The following is a 20,782-nucleotide window of genomic DNA, read 5'->3' as shown; positions in this document are numbered from 1 at the left end:
ACGGACGGCTCTTTTTCTGCAAGGAATGTCTGTGTGTCAAGCATAATGAGCCCTATTTAGTCTACCCTTGCACAACCTTTGAAATTTGTCTTTTAGGCTCTGTTCCAGAGGTCAGAGATTACCGGACCACGGTCCAGATCCGGACCCACCCGCTGGCTAATCCGGACCCAATCCTTTAAAACATTTCAAAATGACTACATGCTGTCGGACAAAAGTTTCTTAACTTCACTTGTGCCGCTTCTCCTGTTAATAAAGTCATCCGGAGCGACCAGGCTACACCTGATCCAAATGATCCAATGAGCTGCTGTCAGTCTGGGTTGCTGCTGCTGCTACTTTTAGACACAGCAGGCAAACCTGTGGCAAGCCGGGCGATGGGAAAGAAGGAGAAGATGATGAGAAAAAGAGAGCAGAGAAAGTGTGGACTGCTGGAAGAACTGCGGTGAACTGGTGTAAGAAACGTGAAATGGTGCTCAAAGATGACCCTGAACATTTAGAGGATGTTTGGCTCAACCTGCTGCTGTGAAGCAGGATTCTCCACCATGAACAGAATCAAAAATAAACATAGATCCAGGCTCAAAATGAGCTCCTTGATATGTGCTTTAGAATGGCTTAGTCTCCATTCAAACCCAGGTTTAAAGCCTTGCAGGGCAGCATAAAGCCCACTGCCAACATTAAGACAGAAAAAAGAAAGAAGAAATAACAAACAGTCAGTTCAGGTGTTTTATAAAATATGTGAATCAGGAAATTGTCTATATACCAAACTGAACGATTGTTGTTCTCTACTTAAAAAAACACTTTAGATTTTAGAATGGAAAGATTTTCTTTTTTTTTCTTTCTTTCTTTAAAAAGTCCATGTATAACATTGATGCATAAACACCTCAGTGTTAAATTCTGTTTAAAGGAGAAGTTCGGTTTTTTACACTTTAAGCCCATTTTCTGTAGTGTCCAGGATGAAATCGAATGAAGGACACCAAAATTTTGACAATTGGTCCTGTCTCTGCTTTTTGGCTCATTTAGAATCAACCCCTGGCTGCTTTAGAATGGCTAGCATAGAGCATGTCCGATAATGTCCTTAAAACAACCTTAAACGTTCTTTTTTTAAAATATGCTACTCACCGGGTCGTCAGCGCTGTTCAATGACGTTCCAAAAAAAGTTTCGTAAAGAAAAAACGTTCCTGTAGTGTTTTATTTAGCATTTTGTAAATCCCATTGAGTTCTGTTGGAATAGTCAATATTCCCCTGCCACCGGAAACGGAAATGGGGCCTGTTTACACAGTTGTAGTCTTTTTGCTTCACTCTGTGTACTCCGACGTCGAGAATCAAGAATCCACCTTTCGTATTCCATTTTCAGAGTTTTTTAAAGTGTTTAACAGAGACGTTAGCACCTCGACGTCGGAGTACACAGAGTGAAGCGAAAAGACTACAACTGTGTAAACAGGCCCCATTTCCGTTTCCGGTGGCAGCGGAATATTGACTATTCCTACAGAACTCAATGGGATTTACAAAATGCTAAATAAAACACTACAGGAACGTTTTTTCTTCACGAAACTTTTTTTGGAACGTCATTGAACAGCGCTGACGACACGGTGAGTAGCATATTTTAAAAAAAGAACGTTTAAGGTTGTTTTAAGGACATTATCGGACATGCTCTATGCTAGCCATTCTAAAGCAGCCAGGGGTTGATTCTAAATGAGCCAAAAAGCAGAGACAGGAGCAATTGTCAAAATTTTGGTGTCCTTCATTCGATTTCATCCTGGACACTACAGAAAATGGGCTTAAAGTGTAAAAAACCGAACTTCTCCTTTAAAGTAACAGATTATACTTAGAAATGTCTCTGGACCTTCACTGGTTGATGATTTTATTTATTCGGACCCCGCTGGTTTTTAATTGGTTACCCCTGGTCTATTCAATTTAATTCAGCTTACATATATAGCGTTGATGATGTGCGTATGACACGGATGACGTCAAACATGCGCCGCTTTGTTTTAAAAAAATATAAATATAAAAAATATAACCGCGGATGTCTGGGGGACAGTGATTCGCCTACATGTTATGAATGCTGCCGCACTATAAAGAATAAATTATGAACAGTTTAGTTTGTGCCTTCAAGTCGTTGCCCAATGGAAGACGTTACTTGGATATAACTTAACGGAATATCTTCAGAACGGCTCCAAATTACACAAAACTCATATGGGTGAGCAGAACATGATGTCAGTCAGATTGGTTCAAAGTTTGTATTGTCTCGGTAAAGTGCCTTCAGATGAAATGTTGTGAATTGGTCCACTCTACAAATTGATAAAGAGGACTCTTCCTTTTATCTGTTGCTACATTGAGGCCCCGTCCACACGAAGCCAAACCCTGGCCTAAACGCACAAATTTTTCACCAAACCAGCCTCTCATCCACACGAAGCCGGCGTTTCGGGGGTCTGTAAACAATCTTTTTTTTATTCAGCCTTCAGAGTGGGAAGATTTCGAAACGCCGTTTTCGCGTTTCCATCTTTACGCCCTAACCACATATTTATTTTTACACGCATGCGTCATAGCGTCGCCTCTAAACACGCATGCGCGACACAGTATCGCAACAACAATGGCGCCGTTGCTAATGCTACTCACCCTGCTGTCGGGCTTACAACAGAATCTTCTTCTTCTGGAATATCTCCAGGAAGAACAGAGCAATATCGACCACATAGTTCAGCACCTGAATTTCACTTAACCACGAAAATGGACCCGCAGGGCAACCATGTATAAATATTAGTGCGCATGCCCAACATTTCGTCGCTTATTTTTGCTTTGGCACCACAGCGCCACTTACAGGCCTGGCATACATTTTGCAGCGTTTTCATGCATTCGTGTGGACGCTCACATTTATTTTACGTCTCCGTCTTTACGGCAAACGTTTTGGAAAATATCAGCGTTTCGTGTTCGTTTTGACTTCGTGTGGACGGGGCCTCATGCTCTGTATGAGGGATTGTTGCAAATTCAACAATACAATTTAAGGACATGTCCACTGTCGATACATGCTTTTCCAAGAGGGAAGAGGGTTTCCTTAAAAAGAAATCTTTGTTGGAATAAACTTAATTGGATAACCTTTGTTCAAAAAGATTTCTAAAACACCAAATCCTAATTCAACATCTTGTAGCATCAACATAGCATCAGTTGCAAAACCATTTTTTTCAGGAATTCAAAGAAGTTCCCACAATCAACTGAAAAAAATCACACAGCATATGACCGGCTTAAACATGATGAATAATAAATACACTTAGCAAAAGCAAAGGGTTTAAATCCGGGGTCAACCAGTCCACACAGATCCTCCCCCCCTCATATCATCCACATTGAAATGCTTGGTTAAGCTCAACAATTTTCACACCTGTTACTGTACACAGACAGCAATTAGACACAGCTGAATGTCCCATGATCTGAACGCTACATTGAAAGGAAAAGCGTTTGAGGAAGACAGAATAAAGACCCATTAGGGAGCATGATTCCTCCTGTCAATGTGTTTGAAAATTAACTCTTACAAAACGATTCTGCATCTGGGAACAGTTTTAGCAGTGATATCATCTGGGATTGTGTCTGTTTTTGTTTTAGAGACATTACCTAAGAGCAGGCAAAAAAAAAAAAAATACTGCTGCTCTACAGAATGAGTTTGGATGGAAATATCTGAGAGCTCAAAAAGGTTACAGTAACCTCTCAGCATGCCTGTGCACGCCAAAGTGAGTCACTGTACTTGTGCATATTTCCTCCTTGAACTCAAAAAGATCAATTCCATCAATATGGGGCTGAGTATTTATAAATCCGGTGGATATTCAAGGGTAGCCTTTTTGTTCTCTCACTGCAGTACAGAGGTATCTCATTATATTGTCTTCACTGTTGTGCTTTAGGATAAAACTGTTTTTCGCGCAGGAGACACATAAGCTGTAACACCATCCCCTCCTAATCAGAGCTATTATTTAAGTATAGATTAGGCTTGTCCCGATCCGATCCACGTATCGGATCGGGACGCCGATATTGGCAAAAAAATGCGTATCGGCAAAGCATGTAAAATGCCGATCCAGACTGCCGATCCAGTTTTTAAAAAAAAATCTGGTCCGTATTTTCCAGTTTCGCCGATTGAAATGATCCATTCCACTATTTTGCGCCAGTGTTCCCCTGTTTCGCATTTTTATTAAAACTTACAGTAATACTTGCACCTTTAACTGTTTACGGTTTTACTGTTCACTGTGCAATTTCAGATTGCTATTCATAATTTTGTCCAGTTTGTGTTTATCTCTTAATAAACAGGTAAGTTTGTTGTTACCAAGCATTGTGTTTTATTCAATCTCACCTAATTTAGCTGGCTAGATGTTATCAAGAGTACTAAAACCCTTTTCAACATGAGTCTTATAACTAAGGCTAAATACTTTAACTTAAACTTAAATACATGCCAGTATCGGTATCGGATCGGAAGTCCAAAAACAATATCGGTATCGGATCGGAAGTGCAAAAACCTGGATCGGGACATCTCTAGTATAGATAGTTATGCAAATTTCTGCATACTTAATCAAATGTATTTAATGTTTAATATTGGATATGACAATTTTTTATCTAAGCATAACAAGACCACATGACTGCAGGTAGGTGCAGGTGCCCTATGAGAGTAAGCAAAGAAGTAATTAAGACAAGCAAAAGAAAGAAGTTTGAGAAATGTGCCAAAGATAAAACACATAGAGGTCAGTATGGATGTTGATGTTTATTGAAGCTGGAGTTACAGCTGCAGAGGCTGCTAAGTGGCCAAATGCATGAGTAATGGGGCATTTCAAACTAGGTAAAGAACTCGCTCCAAATATTTTCAATGGCATGTATCTTGCAAAGGTGCAAAAGTGCTGCGTCAAGCTAGGTTAATACTCTCCGCTTTAAACAGGGCACTAGGGTTCATACACCAAAAGTGCTGTCTATGATGCCGTGCAGCACAGAATTTCTGTAACTTGGCGTGGACTACATGCAAGCATCATTCTAAATGCTGGGATCCTTTGAATCCCAGCATTTAGAATCAAAGGATCAAAGGACTCCAGTATTAGGAATCAAAGGATCAAAGGAACCCAGCATTAAGAATCAAAGGATCAAAGGATCCCAGCATTTAGAATCAAAGGATCAAAGGATCCCAGCATTAAGAATCAAAGGATCAAAGGATCCCAGCATTAAGAATCAAAGGATCAAATGATCCCAGCATTAAGAATCAAAGGATCAAAGGATCCCAGCATTAAGAATCAAAGGATCAAAGGATCCCAGCATTTAGAATCAAAGGATCAAAGGATCCCAGCATTAAGAATCAAAGGATCAAAGGATCCCAGCATTAAGAATAAAAGGATCAAAGGATCCCAGCATTAAGAATCAAAGGATCAAAGGATCCCAGCATTTAGAATCAAAGGATCAAAGGATCCCAGCATTAAGAATCAAAGGATCCCAGCATTAAGAATCAAAGGATCAAAGGATCCCAGCATTAAGAATCAAAGGATCAAAGGATCCCAGCATTTAGAATCAAAAGATCAAAGGGACCCAGCATTAGGAATCAAAGGATCAAAGGAACCCAGCATTAAGAATCAAAGGATCAAAGGATCCCAGCATTAAGAATCAAAGGATCAAGGGGTCCCTGCATTAAGAATCAAAGGATCAAAGGATCCCAGCATTTAGAATCAAAGGATCAAAGGATCCCAGCATTAAGAATCAAAGGATCCCAGCATTAAGAATCAAAGGATCAAAGGATCCCAGCATTAAGAATCAAAGGATCAAAGGATCCCAGCATTTAGAATCAAAGGATCAAAGGATCCCAGCATTAAGAATCAAAGGATCCCAGCATTTAGAATCAAATGATCAAAGGATCCCAGCATTAAGAATCAAAGGATCATAGGGTCCCAGCATTTAGAATCAAATGATCAAAGGATCCCAGCATTAAGAATCAAAGGATCCCAGCATTAAGAATCAAAAGATCCCAGCATTTAGAATCAAATGATCAAAGGATCCCAGCATTAAGAATCAAAGGATCCAAGAAGAATCAAAGGATCAAAGGATCCCAGCATTAAGAATCAAAGGATCAAAGGATCCCAGCATTTAGAATCAAAGGATCAAAGGATCCCAGCATTAAGAATCAAAGGATCCCAGCATTAAGAATCAAAGGATCAAAGGATCCCAGCATTTAGAATCAAAAGATCAAAGGGACCCAGCATTAGGAATCAAAGGATCAAAGGAACCCAGCATTAAGAATCAAAGGATCAAAGGATCCCAGCATTAAGAATCAAAGGATCAAAGGATCCCAACATTAAGAATCAAAGGATCAAAGGATCCCAGCATTTAGAATCAAAGGATCAAAGGATCCCAGCATTAAGAATCAAAGGATCCCAGCATTAAGAATCAAAGGATCAAAGGATCCCAGCATTAAGAATCAAAGGATCAAAGGATCCCAGCATTTAGAATCAAAGGATCAAAGGATCCCAGCATTAAGAATCAAAGGATCCCAGCATTTAGAATCAAATGATCAAAGGATCCCAGCATTAAGAATCAAAGGATCAAAGGATCCCAGCATTTAGAATCAAATGATCAAAGGATCCCAGCATTAAGAATCAAAGGATCCCAGCATTAAGAATCAAAAGATCCCAGCATTTAGAATCAAATGATCAAAGGATCCCAGCATTAAGAATCAAAGGATCCCAGAAGAATCAAAGGATCAAAGGATCCCAACATTAGGAATCAAAGAATCAAAGGATCCCAGCATTAAGAATCAAAGGATCCCAGCATTTGGAATCAAAGGATCCCAACATTAGGAATCAAAGAATCAAAGGATCCCAGCATTAGGAATCAAAGGATCAAAGGATCCCAGCATTTAGAATCAAAGGATCAAAGGATCCCAGCATTAAGAATCAAAGGATCAAAGGATCCCAGCATTAAGAATCAAAGGATCAAAGGATCCCAGCATTTAGAATCAAATGATCAAAGGATCCCAGCATTAAGAATCAAAGGATCCCAGCATTAAGAATCAAAGGATCAAAGGATCCCAGCATTAAGAATCAAAGGATCAAAGGATCCCAGCATTTAGAATCAAAGGATCAAAGGATCCCAGCATTAAGAATCAAAGGATCCCAGCATTTAGAATCAAATGATCAAAGGATCCCAGCATTAAGAATCAAAGGATCAAAGGATCCCAGCATTTAGAATCAAATAATCAAAGGATCCCAGCATTAAGAATCAAAGGATCCCAGCATTAAGAATCAAAGGATCCCAGCATTTAGAATCAAATGATCAAAGGATCCCAGCATTAAGAATCAAAGGATCCCAGAAGAATCAAAGGATCAAAGGATCCCAGCATTAAGAATCAAAGGATCCCAGAAGAATCAAAGGATCAAAGGATCCCAGCATTAGGAATCAAAGGATCAAAGGATCCCAGCATTAGGAATCAAAGGATCCCAGCATTTGGAATCAAAGGATCAAAGGATCCCAACATTAGGAATCAAAGAATCAAAGGATCCCAGCATTAGGAATCAAAGGATCAAAGGATCCCAGCATTAGGAATCAAAGGATCAAAGGATCCCAGCATTAAGAATCAAAGGATCCCAACATTAGGAATCAAAGGATCAAAGTATCCCAGCATTAGGAATCAAAGGATCAAAGGATCCCAGCATTAGGAATCAAAGGATCAAAGGATCCCAGCATTAGGAATCAAAGAATCAAAGGATCCCAGCATTAGGAATCAAAGGATCAAAGGATCCCAGCATTAGGAATCAAAGGATCAAAGGATCCCAGCATTAAGAATCAAAGGATCCCAGCATTTGGAATCAAATGATCAAAGGAACCCAGCCTTCAGAATAAAAGGATCAAAGGATCCCAGCATTTGGAATCAAACGATCCCAGCATTTAGGATCACCCTTGAAGGTGTATTTCCAGGGCTGTCCCCCCCGGAAGCAGGGCCAGGGGACGACCCAAGACATGCTGGAGGAACTCTGTCTATTTGCAGGATGTGGAACGCCAGAGTTCCCCAGACGAGCTGAGACTGCTGGATAAGTGAAAGACGTCGGGCAGCATAAAAATATCTAAGTACCTAAAGTGAAACATGCTATTAAATAGGTTATGAAATCCTAATACCAAAATACCCATCATCAATCAATGCTCACACTTCTAAGTCTTGACTCACAGTGAAGGAATGTGTCTAAGTGAGAAAGTACTTGGATGTCAGTAAAAACAGCGGCTGAAGTGGCAATATGCATACTATCACCTAGGAGATTACCTTAGTCTGACTTTCCAGTTCAAAGTTCTGAGTTATATACATATCGCTGAGTTGTAAGACAGATACCAAGCTGTAATAATTTCACCCACACCCACCGACAGGAAGGGACAAAGGGTTCAATTGTCCCAGGCTCAGGACAGAGGGGGGCCCACAACTTTGACCATTAAAAATACAGGCGGAAGTAATTTTTCAGAAAATATTTGTGATAAAAATATTAATATTAGAGTAACTAAAAATATAATAAGGGACCATTAGAACTCCCCCCACCCAACTTAAAATGGTTTTACCGGGACAAAAGTGGGCTGCAACATTTACAGTTTGTTTCTCTGCATCCTAAAGGCCTGGTTATCCTCCCGCAGCAGTGTGTCACAGTGAGCTTTTCACAGATATTTTGATTTATGCCGAGTTTCGACGCATGGTCTGCTCTATGTTATTCCACGCCAAAACCTAAGAGGGACAATCAGGAACTAGCTGTGGGTCTAGATTCGGCTGAGGCGGTACTTGCTGCTTTCATCCATTGTTACATATTTATTCATATTTAAACAACAAAAATTAAAGTGTAATATCCAGGAATGTGTCTCTCCTATTTCCTAAAATTGATCAATTAATCATTCGATAGTGTTTATTAGTGCCACCTGGTCTTCTTCCCACTCCATCTTCTTTGCTTTCCGTCTGACTTCTACCTGTTCTCTATTTAACGCTTCTAATTAGATTTTTCATCCTTCTCGTCAACTGATCTATCAGTGTTCCTATTTTTCTCCTCTCTCATTCAGTCTTCTATCACTTTTCTAATGTTCTTCCTCTTCTATCAGTCTTATTCCAATCTAAAACAGAGACAAAATACAATAAAAATCCAAACTTCCAAACTCATATAATCTCATCATATATTATGATTATTATTATGAGGATTATAATTATTTTTGTTGTTGTCTCACCTCATTAAATACTAAAAGGGCTAATCATTACAATATTTGGAGCTGCAACTAAAAAATGACCTAATAAATAACCATTAAACAGGTGGTTATCTCTTCCTCCATCATTCTCAGATCATGCAGATCTTGTCTCATTCACTTTTCGTTTCACTGCTGCTTATTTTTCATAATGAGGAACTTTCATATATCCAAACTGAGTGGCAGAAAAGTAGATCTAAAGCCCCAGTCACACCGTGATGATTTAGACCAGCGAAGGCCTGATGTACAAAAATCTGGCAAAAAAACGCTGGTTTTCATTGGATAAGTTAGGGGCAGCTGAAACAAATTTGAACATGCTCAAAATTTTCCGACGTATGCCAAACATGGGGCATAAGTTACAGGTAAGTTATCTGATCGTTGACATAAGTGAAGTGAAAGTTACTCATAAGTCGTGGCGTCTAGCTTATCTGAAACCAGTCAAAAGAGTGTGTGTCAAATGTGAAACACAATATGAATACACATTGGGGAATTAACCAATCTATCTTCAAGCATCACACGACAGCTCCACTCACAACATCAGCAGGGTTGCCAGATGTCACTGACTCACGTTTTCCAGCGCAAAAAATGTTCATATACAACCTGGATATACGCAATCTCGCCTAAATAAAACCAAAGGCTATTGACCTCTTAGGCCATAAATCTAAAGAAAACATTTTTTACCATGAGACGGCCATCCTAAACTGCACGCAAGACTGGAAACGCAGCCTTTAAATGCAAAACCCCATCATGTGCCGCAACATATTTTTGTAAAATATTTGAACATAAATTCACCAAATATAAGAGGAACATTGTACTTTGGTTTAAAGAAAGCATTTTATTTTATTATAATTTAGTTTTTGCAACGATTTTACTGTTTGAAGAAATAGAAAATGACACCATATGCCAACTGTCACAAGGAATAGCATGACAAGGAAGGTCTATATATACTGCATGCATTATTCAGATAGTTAACATTGTATTACTTCTTGGGCTCCTTCAGTAATTTACTGTCTCAGGTAGGTGCATTAGGGTAAGTATTGGTGGCAACAGAATTTAAAAGGGCTGGTCCTCACACGCTGAAATTAGGACCGGCCTATGTCCGGTATCACAGATTACCAGTCCGAGTTTATCTCCAACCCATATCAACGTATCTGACGTGTTCCAGGCGACCGCTGAAAGTGTTTCTAACTTCCAGCTGCTGTATAATGGCGTATTGGCAGCGTTTTGGTATAAAGGGGGTTCACAGTAGGAAACCATCAGTTCTCCTCCAGGCTTCATCCCCATCACAGGGTGACGGAGAAGGTGAGTGTGATGGACCCTCCCTGCGACTGCAAACCTTCTTTTTTTCCTTTTCCTTTTCTTTTTTTTATTCTTTTTTTGGGCGGGCAGTAAGCAGCAGCCAAGTTAATACCGCGATCAAAGACATATTTTTATGCAGGCCTCAGAGGGCATTGCTACCCCCTCAGGAAACTGGCTTTTGCATCATTTCATGGGCATTACGCTGCCATGCATTATGCAGAAGTTAGGCTGTCATTGGACATGTGTTCTGAACTCGTTATGAATGCGCTACATATACGCTCAAGATAGGAAAAATACACAGAAAGTTCAGCGTATGCCTGCGTTTTAGGAGACTTCGGGACGACAGGTGGTCATTAACGGGGACTGTCCCCGGAAATCGGGGACGTTTTGTCACCATATTATTTCCACAGTTCACTGGGAGCTGCTAGCTAGCTTAGCAACAGGAGGTCACATGCCTCTTCACTGCCTGCATGCATGGACAGAGTTATTTTAAATAAACACAAAGGGCTTTATTTACTAACAAGCTGAGCAATAAAAAAAGAAAAAAAGGACAAAACATGAAATCAGATTGTTGTGATCTTTCAGTAGATCTTCGTATTTCACTGCAGAGTACTCTTGAAAAATGTCAGATAATGTGACTAAACACCCTTAAAAACATTAATTTGAATTGAGTTACTGAAATGACTTCAATTTTTGATAATTTTCTGTTCACCGAATATGGCTGTTTATTGATTATATTAGAGTAGCATATAAAATCCTGAATGTTGCTATAGAAATAAGATTTTTGTAGAAACGCTTTCTGTAGCATTACAGAGTTTTTGAATGATACTGCCACCTGTGGCCAAAACACATAACTGCAGCAGTCTCCTGTTTATGTGCAGCTGCTGGTGTCTGGGTTGAGCTGGATGCTGGTCGCTGCTGAGTATTTACAAAATCCATCTAGAATATAACGCTTTGGTTGTTTGTTAGGTTGGAGCCAGTTGATATGGATGCGTCTGACGTCACGTCCCCAGAAACACAGGAACTTCTGACCAAAAATGAATTCAGGAACATAGGATACAGGCTGAACTACTAAGATGTAAGTCTGCTCTTCAAATCCTGGGCGGTTCTAGACAGGGACCAACGGGGGGCAGTGCCCCTGTAGATCATGTCCTGGCCCCTGTTATGGCCCCTCTACCGAAGAAATAATACTCAGAGAAATTCTAATGATGAGATGCACTGGAATAGACTTGGTTACTGATAGGTCCTTTGGATCTATTAAATTTTTTTTTCTTAAACAATAGGGAGATCGCTTCAGTGGTATTGAGACAGGATCCCAGTTTTCATCTGCTAAAGAAAATACTCAGTTTTTCTAGAGTTCTCATTCTGATTTAATAGAAAACTGTAATTTTAACATAAATGAACTTTATAAAATTTAAAATTCCTGAATTATGAATGTATATTGACCTAATATTCCAAATAATAGCTTTATTTTATCTTTTAGATATATATAGGGCTGCAATTTTTTGAGTTGCTTTTTTGCTATGCAAAGGGATTTTTATTTTTATTTTAACGATAATCCAAATGAACATTTTCAAGCCAAAAATATTTTCAGTTGGAAGAAATATAATTTTAATTAAACCTAACTGATTTGAAATTTAACTTAATGCAGCTATCTTAACATATTTTAATTTCAATTCAGTTTATTTCTATAGCACCAATTTCCAACACATGTCATCTCAAGGCACTTTACAGTTCACCAGATCATACAGTCAGATTGATTCAAAGTTTTCTATCTAAGGAAAACCAGTTGATTGCATCGACTCATTGACCCGAAGGCAATCCCTCACACTAAGCATGCTTGTAGCGACAGTGGAGAGGAAAAACTCCCTTTTAACACGAATAAACCTCCAGCAGAACCAGGCTCAGTGTGAGCGGCCATCTGCTGAGGCCGACTGGGGTTCAAGGAGACAGAAGCAACATCTATAAACAAAGGCCTTGATGGCAGCAGCACAGCTGATATTTCTCTTCAGGATGGAGTCACAGCCAAACAGGAACAGACGAGGCAAAGTTACTATGAGAAAAAGCAGAGAGAGCAGAAGGTTAGAGATTGAACTAACAGATTCTGCATAGTGGGAGAATAGAGATAGAATGAAGCAGAATGATGAAATGGGGGTCCCTATGTCATCCAGCAGTCTAAGTCTATAGCAGCATAACTATAGAGATAGCTCAGGATAACCTGAGCCACTCTAACTAGAAGCTTTATCAAAAAGGAAAGTTTTAAGCCTAGCCTTAAAAGTAGACAGGGTGTCTGCCTCACGGACTAAAACTGGTAGTTGGTTCCACAGGAGAGGAGCCTGATAACTAAAAGATCTGCCTCCCATTCTACTTTTAGAAATTCTAGGAACCACTAGTAAACCTGCAGATTGAGAGCGAAGTGCTCTGTTAGGAACATAAGGAACAATCAGATCTCTGATATCAGATGGAGCTTGGCCATTTAAGGCTTTATATGTGAGAAGGAGGATTTTAAATTCTATTCTGGATTTAACAGGAAGCCAATGAAGAGAAGCCAGGATAGGCGAGATATGATCTCTCTTTTTAATTTTCATCAGAACTCTGGCTGCAGCATTTTGGATCAGCTGAAGGCTTTTAACTACAGTTTATGGACTTCCTGATAGTAAAGAATTACAATAGTCCAGCCTTGAAGTAACAAATGCATGGACTAGTTTCTCAGCATCACCCCTGGACAGGAGATTTCTCATTTTTCCAATATTCCCCAGAAGAAAGAAGGAAATTCTAGAAACCTCTTTGATCTGGGATTTAAATGACAGGTCCTGATCAAAAATAACACCAAGATTTTTTACTTTATCATCTGAAATCAGTTTAATCCCATCCAAATGAAGTGACTGGCTAATCAGCTTCTTTTTCAGAGACTCTGGTCCAAAGACTATAACTTCTGTTTTGTCTGCATTCAGAAGGAGAAAGTTAAGAGTCATCCAGGTTTTTATGTCTTCAGACATGCCTGTAATCTATGTAATGGGTTAGCTTCATCTGGATTTATAGACAGATATAGCTGGGTATCATCATCAGGGACCAACTTGCCTTCCAGTCAGTTTGTACGCTGCCTATAGTTCTGTATTTAATTTACTGAAGGTGCTGAGTAATGCCTAGCAAAACAAATGGATCAGATGACGTTGCATGTGAAGCTGTAACACAATGTTTACTATATCTACTTTTTCTACCTGTCTGCACATAGCTTAAAGTGTTTTAGCAAGAGGACCTTGTGTGCGCCACATGTGAGCAGACCTCAGCACAATCAGACTCTTGTACGACTCTGTTCCCCTTGGGCAAAGTGGATTCTTATGGCACAGCTGACTCCAGAATCAGGAATGTTAAGTCTGCTGAGGCCTCCCTCGTTTAAAAAGCCAGCATGCCCCGTCAGCACACCCTTGCAGCGTGCACATGGGGATCTGAGCAGCTGCCAGAACTCATCCGAGGAAGAACCGGCAAACCGGCTCCGACAACAGGATCACCAGGAGAAATGGAGGAGGAGAGAGTCAGATTACCATATTCCCCCACCACCCTGGTGCTCACACTTTGCTGAACACTTAGATTCAAAGCGCTTATAGGATGAGTATGTGGAGCAATGAGGCAGAAACAAGTCATCATCTCAACACACCAGAAGAAGCTTTGCTTTGTGAAGTTCTGACAGTCTGGATTATCTGGAGCATCATCTGTGTCCACATTCTGTTAGCAGCTTACAATGTCAATACATCCATTTCATTCTGTGACCAAAATAGTCTAAGTATAAGAATAACTAGTTCCTCAATGTTGGGTTCCAACTGGGCCATGCCATATATATATATATATATATATATATGGTTTAAGAAATTTTTTTTTTTTAGAATCAAAGTGAAAATAGAATTCTTAGGTATTTCCTCTGCGTTAAAGAGGAAATACCTAAGAAAATACCTACCTTGTTGGTCTATCTGTGCACAGGGAGTTTGCGTTTGTACTCAGCTGGAAGTAAAGAAAGTTACAGCGGAGTATTATGGCCAGGCTAGAGATTTTTTTTCTTTTATATCAAGAATAAAGTCGTAACAGTATGAGGATAAATTCATAACATTACGCGAATTAAGTCATAAAATTATGAGAATACAGTCGTATGATTACGAGAATAAAGTTGTAACAATACGAGAATAGTCGTAAAATTATGAGAACAAAGACATAAAATTAGGAGAATAAAGTCCTAAATATAGTGAATAAAGTTGCAAAATTACACTAATTAAGTCATATTATGAGAAAAAAAGTCACAAGAATAGTCAAAATTACGAGAGTAAAGTCGTAAAATTATAATAAATTCGTAACATCACGAGAAAAAAATCGTTATATTAAGTGATTAAAGTCCTAACATTACGAGAAACAAGTATTTTTTATTACAACTCCTACAAGAAACACTTTCTTCCCTAAAATGAGGAATTTCAAATAGAATTTTTAGATTTTTTTTCACTTCTGCGGCAGTATTTCCTCTGCGTTTAAGAGCAATGACACATTTGTATTGGTCTGCATGGATCCTGGCAACATTTTTGTTGGTCTATCCGTACACCAGGAGTTTGCGTTTGTACTCAGCTGGAAGTAAAGAAAGTTACAGCGGAGTATTAGTGCCAGGCAGAGATGGCAAAAGTACTCACTTTCCGTACTTGAGTAAAAGTACAGATACTTGTGTTAAAAAATACTCTGGTAAAAGTGGAAGTACTGATTAAACTTCTTTACTCAAGTAAACGTAACAAAGTACAGGCTTGTAAATTTACTTAAAGTATAAAAGTAAAAGTAGAAACCACTTTTTTCATGCCGTTGCCTACATTTTAAATGGATGTCTGCCAATAGGACTAGATCTCCGTTGTGTTCATTTTCAATCATCTCGTCGTCCATGCTACTATGCTAACGCCACCGCCACCAAGCTGCAATGATTTGCCGCCAATGAATACCGCCGAATCTGTCGATTCATCTTGTAGTGGTGCGTCAAATGCAACGTAGATTCCCATCCAATTAGATTGAATTTGGTATTGATGAGGTGAAAAATAATAACGGTAACTCCATTAAAATGATTCAAAACTAAAGTAACGAGACAATTTTTTAAAATGTAAGGAGTAGAAAGTACAGATATTTGTGTTAAAATGTAAGGAGTAGAAGTAAAAAGTCGCCATAAAAATAAGTAGTAAAGTAAAGTAAAAATATCAGAAAAATCTACTTGAGTACAGTAACGAAGTATTTGTACTTCGTTACTTCCCATCTCTGGTGCCAGGCTAGAGAGTTTTTTTCTTCTATATCAAGAATAAAGTCATAACAGTATGAGAATTAATTCATAACGTTACGCGAATTAAGTCGTAACATTACAAGAATGAAGTTCACATTACTGTAAACTGAACTGTAAAGTGCCCTGAGATGACTTGTGTTATGAATTTGCCGCTGTACAAATAAACTGAATTGAATTGAAACTGAAATTACGAGAATAAAGTCGCAAAATTACAAGAATAAGTCATAATATCACGAGAAAAAAGTTGCAAGAATAGTCAAAATTATGAAAATAACGTCGTGAAATTATAATAAAGTTGTAACATTACGGGAATAAATTCATAAAATTATATTAAAGTCGTAACATAACGAGAATAAAATCGTAAATGTAAATGGCTGTAATATCAAGTGAATAAAGTCCTAAAATTACAAGAAAAAAGTTTTATTTTATGACAACTCTTACAAGAAGCACTTTCTTGCCTAAAATGAGGAATGTGGAGCATCATGTGAAGTTAAACTTTGGTGGTTTTTCTGGTTTGATAAATGATGAAATCTTTTAGCAACAGCAGCAAACTGGGCAGTAGGTCAAAGTGGACTCAGGTTGCTGATTGGTGGATCTGGTCGGAGCTTGAAACTTTCTTTCTAAAATGAGTTGTGGTATGATGACTTTATTCTCGTAATATTACGACTTTATTCTCAAAATTAAAATAAAAAAAACCCTCTTACCTGGCCCTAATAGGATAGCTAAAACGCAATTTAAAAAGAATGCAAATGAAAAAATCTCAATATGGGAAAGAAAGAACTGAACATTATTTTCTTATTAAATCTGTGAGCAAAAACAAGAAATGTTTTTTAAAAAATTGTTTAAAGAAAACATGAAATTAATATTCTAAAACAAGACAAATTAAATCTGAGAAAACAATGAAATTACTCTTCTCCTAACCCTTTTGTGATTAAAATGTTTTTCAAAATTTTATTTCTGGATTGGATTTTTGTTTTCTTCAAATTTCAATTTACAAAAGGTTTTCGTTGCTTGAAAAATAATGGAACAAAATGTACTCCATAAAATAAGTTTGTAAGTATCAAGCAACAATAGTTATACCTTAAAATAATGCCTTAAATGTTCATAGGTTACAAGAATCTACTAAAGACCCTGATATTAAAACCCCCTTAAATCATCTTGGTTTGGCATTAAAATGTTATAATCTAAAACATTTTATTTCTATATAATGAGCAGAGAAATTGCCCAGAATATTTACTATGAAAAGCAGAATTTTGCAGAAATATGCTCCTGAAAAAAAAAAAAATTAACAACTTAATTTTATTTTCTTAAACAATGAATAAAAATGAAGACAAATATACACAATGAATGTAATATTTCAGGAGCATTTAAAATGATTTTTTGTTTTAATTAAAAAATCTATTTTTTTTTTTTTTTTTTGCCAAACCTTGGTTACCATACTGTGAAAAAAATACAACTCACACCACTGAATGTTCAATTTAAACTTGTTTTAATCAAGGAAATCTTATAATTTCACTCTGGGAGGAACAAAATGAAAAAAAAAAAATCTGTAACTGTAAATCACTTCTTTGTTTTTATGAAAATTAACTTTTTTTTTTTTAAGTCATGAAATTCCTTTAGATAATACATCTTTATAAGTATTTGAAAATATCATTTTGCTGGTTTGCTTTACAATATATGTCATATAAGCAGAATTTCATCTTAATAAACCTCTTTTTTTGAAAAAACAAAACAAAAAAACGTCCATCTGTCCAGGGTGTTGGACATGTCTGAAGATGTCAGATAGAGCCGGAGCGGCGCCGGACATCTGTGGCTCCAGCACGCCGCGGCGCTCTCCCGCCGAGCGCTAGAAAGTTTGGACCCCTTTAGTTGGAACCAAGGAGCGTTGGGAAAGTTTGTAGTCCACTCTGAGGCCCGCTCCCCGCATATTTAAAACAGCTGTTATCTGACACCAGGGATGCTCTGGTGCTCATCCTGCTGAAGACATGAGTTTTATTTACTTTGCTTAAAAGAACAAAAAACATTGTATGTATGACATAAACCCAGCCGATCCGCTCTTTAACTGACTGCTGGAGTCAAAGCTTTTAAATTATTCCATGAGGCCCTTGTTGTGCGGGTTTGCAGATAATCCCCTCGGTAGTCTCCCACCCCCCACTTTTGGGTAATCTCTGTCGATTAGCAGCCTACAGATGTTGCAGAGTGCTTGTTTGACTCTTATGCTGAAATAGATCTTGCATCTGGCAGAAACCCTCTCGCTCTAAATTCCCCTCTCTGGTTCTTTCAAACCTACTTGCTAGAATCCCACCAGCAGAGACCTGAACAGAACGGGATGGATGCTCACCGCTTCCTAAACAAGCCCGGAGGCCATCTTTAGCAGGTTCTCACTCTGATCTACGTCTCAAACTGGATAGAAATCATTGGTTTAAGGTCTAGTTAAAACAAAAATAAAAACCCAATCTGCTGGTTTTAGTAGCACATCTCTTTCCTTTTGTTTTTCTTTAAACATGAAAGCATAACTCACTCTGCATTTTTTAAAACCAATGAGAAATATCTAATTTTTCACATATTTTTCTTTCACTTTCACACAACCACTCCAACCCCAACAAACTTTTAGAGATATACACCAATCAGTCTCTGCACATGTACACATGTACGCCACAATACTTTTAGTAGGTACCACGGAGTATTAAGGCCAGGCTAGAGAATTTTCTTTCTTGTATTACGAGAACAAAGTCGCAAAATTACAAGAACAAACTCGCATCATTACGAGAACAAAGTCGTAACATTACGAGAACAAAGTCGCAACATTACCAAAATAAAGTCATAACATTACGAGAACAAAGTCGCAACATTACGAGAACAAAGTCGCAACATTATCAGAATAAAGTCATAACATTACGAGAACAAAGTCGCAACGTTACCAGAATAAAGTCATAACATTTCGAGAACAAAGTCGCAAAGTACGACTTTGTTCTCGCAATCTTACGACTTCGTTCTCGCAATCTTACGACTTCGTTCTCGCAATCTTACGACTTTATTCTCGCAATCTTACGACTTTATTCTCGCAATCTTACGACTTTATTCTCACAATCTTACGACTTTATTCTCGCAATCTAGCAACGTTATTCTGTTAATGTTACGACGCATAAAGAAAGCATAAATCTGGCCCTAATACTCTGTCGTCGGATAGAAATCACTGGTTTCAGTTCTAGCTTAAGAAAATAAAATAAAAACCCAAACTGCTGGTTTTAGTAGCACCTCCATTTCCTTTTGTTTCCTTTCAAAGTAAAAGCATAACTCACTCTTTGTATTTTTCTTTAAAACCAATGAGAAATATCTCATTTCCCACATCTTTTTCTTGCACACAACACCTCCAACCCCTACAAACTTTTAGAGATATACACCAATCAGTCCCTGCACATGTACTTTGTTTTACGCCACAATACTTTTAGTAAGCTATTACAGCACGATTCATCATGCACTTTTATCTGTCGTTTCTGCTTTTTTTCTTCTTTAATGAAAAAATACCCCTATGCTGCACATCTGTGGTGCATCTGGACTAACAGCCGCGGTGATCCACGCGCTCAGTCGTCATCCACATCGTCCCCCTCGGACTCCTCTCTCCTCTCGTACATCTTGTCCCTCTGCCGCTCCTGGATCTCCTTCATCTCCTCGGCGTACCTGCAGAAGGCTCCTCCGAACTTGCTCCAGGCTTTGAAGGGGATGGTGATAGAGTTCCTGTAGCTGGGCTTCACCTCGCTCACCCGCAGGAACACTCCGTATTTGTTGGATCCGACGTCGAAGAAGAAGCGCTTGGAGTCCACCATGATGGAGGTGCCCTCGGGGAGCTCGCTGAAGCCCCCCGCGGCCATGCCCCCCGTCAGCTCCTCGTCGTCTCCTCCGTAATCATCTATGAGCTTCGCCAGGGCGTCTCTGAACTCTATCAGCCCCTGCGCCGGAAGGGCAATGGTCTGACCGGCAAGCATGCCCCCCACGGGCCCCCCTACTCCAAAGCCAGGTCCGCGGTTGACGGTCTGCCGGATCCGCAGGAACCTCCCCCGCTGGTTCTCCTTCAGGTCCAGGTAGTACTTGCGGTTTTCCCGGACCAGAAACTCGCTCTTCAGAGCTCGCCGCGGCCCGCCGTCTTCCCCCGCGGTGGCCTGGGCTATTTGTTCCGGAGTGCTGGGGCCCAGCTGGGCGTAGTGCTCGATGAAATCCCCGAGGTAGTCACGGAACTCCGCCGCAACTGACAGCGAGAGGGTCAAGCGACTTTTGGAGCCCCCGGCCCCGACCTCGGCGATCTTGATGAACCTGCCTTTACTGTTCTGCTTGACATCCAGGTAGAAGCGCTTGTTCTGGATGTCGAGGCGCTTGGAGGCCAGCTCCTGGGTCTCCTGGTCCCTGTGGAAGTGCTGGAAGCCTCCTCCTCCTCCTCCGCTACTTCCACCACGCTCACTCCCACTGTCGCCATCCGCCATCTTCAGCTCCACCATTCGGCTCCTGCCCCCCTCTTCTGCGCAGCAGCTGCCTGCGTGCAGGCGTCGGTCAGCTCACGTTCGGCGCTGAAGCTCTCTGATTGGACAAGACAGCTGCCACTTCCGCAACTTTATCTAGTTACTGCGTTTTTATTGGTCAATTAATTGGCCGTCTTTAAAATCACTGGTCAGCCATTGGTTCACAGTAAAGTTTTGTCAGGGAGGGTTTTCTTTCTTAAACATGTTTTTACTTTTTTAATTTGGGAAATATCAATGTTTGTGTTAAATAAAACTTTAAAAACTGTCTTTGTAAAAATCTTGAATAGTATATTTTTCACTCTCAGTTTCCTCCTCGTTAATGGCTGCCCAGCTTTCTTTTGTCTTTACCTTTTTTTTTGTACTTTTTAAGTAAATCAAATGCTGATGAAAAAAAGAAGTATCCACTCGCCAAGGTTTAAACAGTTGGCTTTCTATAATCTAACCTTCCTACATTGTTGTTGCGTTACCT

General features: G+C 39.3%; 1 protein-coding gene across 1 annotated transcript; it reads right to left on the bottom strand.

Annotated features, from left to right (window-relative positions):
* Positions 1-19,157: 19,157 nt before the first annotated feature.
* Positions 19,158-20,326, bottom strand: purbb (purine-rich element binding protein Bb). The gene has a single exon (XM_038296653.1). It carries the CDS (start codon positions 20,290-20,292, stop codon positions 19,384-19,386), a length of 909 nt encoding a protein of 302 aa, XP_038152581.1. The 5' UTR covers positions 20,293-20,326; the 3' UTR covers positions 19,158-19,383.
* Between the last annotated feature and the right edge of the window lie 456 nt (positions 20,327-20,782).

This window comes from Cyprinodon tularosa, unplaced genomic scaffold, assembly GCF_016077235.1.
Source record: "Cyprinodon tularosa strain WSP-4 unplaced genomic scaffold, ASM1607723v1 ctg374, whole genome shotgun sequence".
Classification (NCBI taxonomy): domain Eukaryota; kingdom Metazoa; phylum Chordata; class Actinopteri; order Cyprinodontiformes; family Cyprinodontidae; genus Cyprinodon; species Cyprinodon tularosa.
Note: the sequence above shows the minus strand (reverse complement) of the source record. Positions and strands in the feature narration are given on the sequence as shown.

Excerpts from the sequence above, each read along its gene's own strand:
- purbb (XM_038296653.1), bottom strand. The coding sequence starts at position 20,292 with ATGGTGGAGCTGAAGATGGCGGATGGCGACAGTGGGAGTGAGCGTGGT.